General features: G+C 65.6%; 1 protein-coding gene across 1 annotated transcript in view; it reads left to right on the forward strand.

Annotated features, from left to right (window-relative positions):
* The window catches only part of MAP3K6 (mitogen-activated protein kinase kinase kinase 6), a 10,084-nt gene that overhangs the window by 4,703 nt on the left and 4,088 nt on the right, over nucleotides 1–1,293 (forward strand). The window contains exons 7-10 of the mRNA XM_009276266.1: nucleotides 1–158; nucleotides 474–586; nucleotides 738–897; nucleotides 1,041–1,191. Of these exons, the coding sequence (XP_009274541.1) occupies nucleotides 1–158; nucleotides 474–586; nucleotides 738–897; nucleotides 1,041–1,191 (582 nt within the window). The remainder of the gene's footprint in view (nucleotides 159–473; nucleotides 587–737; nucleotides 898–1,040; nucleotides 1,192–1,293) is intronic.

Below are 1,293 nucleotides of genomic sequence, written 5' to 3' on the forward strand. Positions count from 1 at the left end.
GGGGACCGCGAGAAGGCCGTGTCGGTGCTGCTGCCCGTGGTGGAGCGTGAGGAGGGGGCTGCGCCCGACCTCCTCTGCTTGTGCGGCCGCATCTACAAGGACATGTTCATCGGCTCCGGCCTCGCCGACACCGAGACGAGGGACCGGGCTTTCTACTGGTGAGGCTGGGGACAGGGTTGGGGACAGGGCTGGGAGCAGCCTGCCTGCCCAATGCCCCCAGCCGGGGGGTTTGCAGGGGCTCTGGGGGCTTTCCGGGCAGCGCAGCCCCACGTTCAAACCCCTCCAGCAGCAACGCAGAGGCAGGTGATGCTAATTCCTGCTGGGCTTTTAATTTTTTTACTTCTTTTTGGGGGTTTTTCTGGTTTGGGAGTGCTCCCCTATCATAGGGGGCAGCTCCAGGACTTCGAGGCAGCCGCGTTTTGGCTGGCAGGGGGTGGCAGCACCCATGCCCTCTACCCGGCATCTCTGCCCAGGTACAGCAAAGCCTTCGAGGTGGAGCCGAGCCTCCACGCGGGCATCAACGCCGCCGTCCTCCTCGTGGCTGCTGGGCACCGGTTCGAAACCTCTGTGCAGCTGCGGCAAATCGGTGGGTGCCCACCCGCAGATCGGGGTCAAGGACCCACCGGGGATGGGGACCAGGCGCTGGGGTCCATTGGCATCGGGGCACCCCCGGAGCGGCCGTGCCCGGGTGCGGGGTTGCTGGCGGAGGGGTGATGGGCTCCGGCTCCCACATCCAGGGGTGAAGCTGAGCTGCCTGCAGGGTCGCAAGGGCAGCCTGGAGGAGCTGCGCTACTACTGGGATGTGGGATTTTGCCTCGGAGCCGGCATCTTGGCCAATGACCTCAACAAAGTCATCCAAGCCTCTGAGAAGCTCTACAAGCTTAACGCACCGGGCTGGTATGGCATGGCACAGCATGTGCCCACCGGGGTAGGACTGGGTCTCTAGTTCGCAGTGGCTGTGCCCCAGGAGGGGGTTTAGGGGCTTTTAGGGGGTGCTGGGGACATCTCTCTCTCCTCTCTCGCCCCCCATGTCCCTCCAGGTACCTCGTCTCCGTCATGGAGACCTTCCTGCTCTACAAACACTTCCAGAGGAGCCCGCAGGTCCCCTCCGCCCGGCAGGAGCTGGCTGATTTTTGGCTGGGCTTCCTCCTCGAGGCGTGCCAGCCCTTTGTCGCCGCACCGCACTGCCCGGTGAGGGGCCCCACGGAGCCTGGGGTGGCTGTCCCTGGGGACCACCCAGCAGTCCGGGCTCACCGGGGGTTTGGGGAGGCACCGAGCAGCCCGCTGGTGCCA

The sequence above is a fragment of the Aptenodytes forsteri genome, unplaced genomic scaffold, assembly GCF_000699145.1.
Source record: "Aptenodytes forsteri isolate BGI_AS27 unplaced genomic scaffold, ASM69914v1 Scaffold321, whole genome shotgun sequence".
Classification (NCBI taxonomy): Eukaryota; Metazoa; Chordata; class Aves; order Sphenisciformes; family Spheniscidae; genus Aptenodytes; species Aptenodytes forsteri.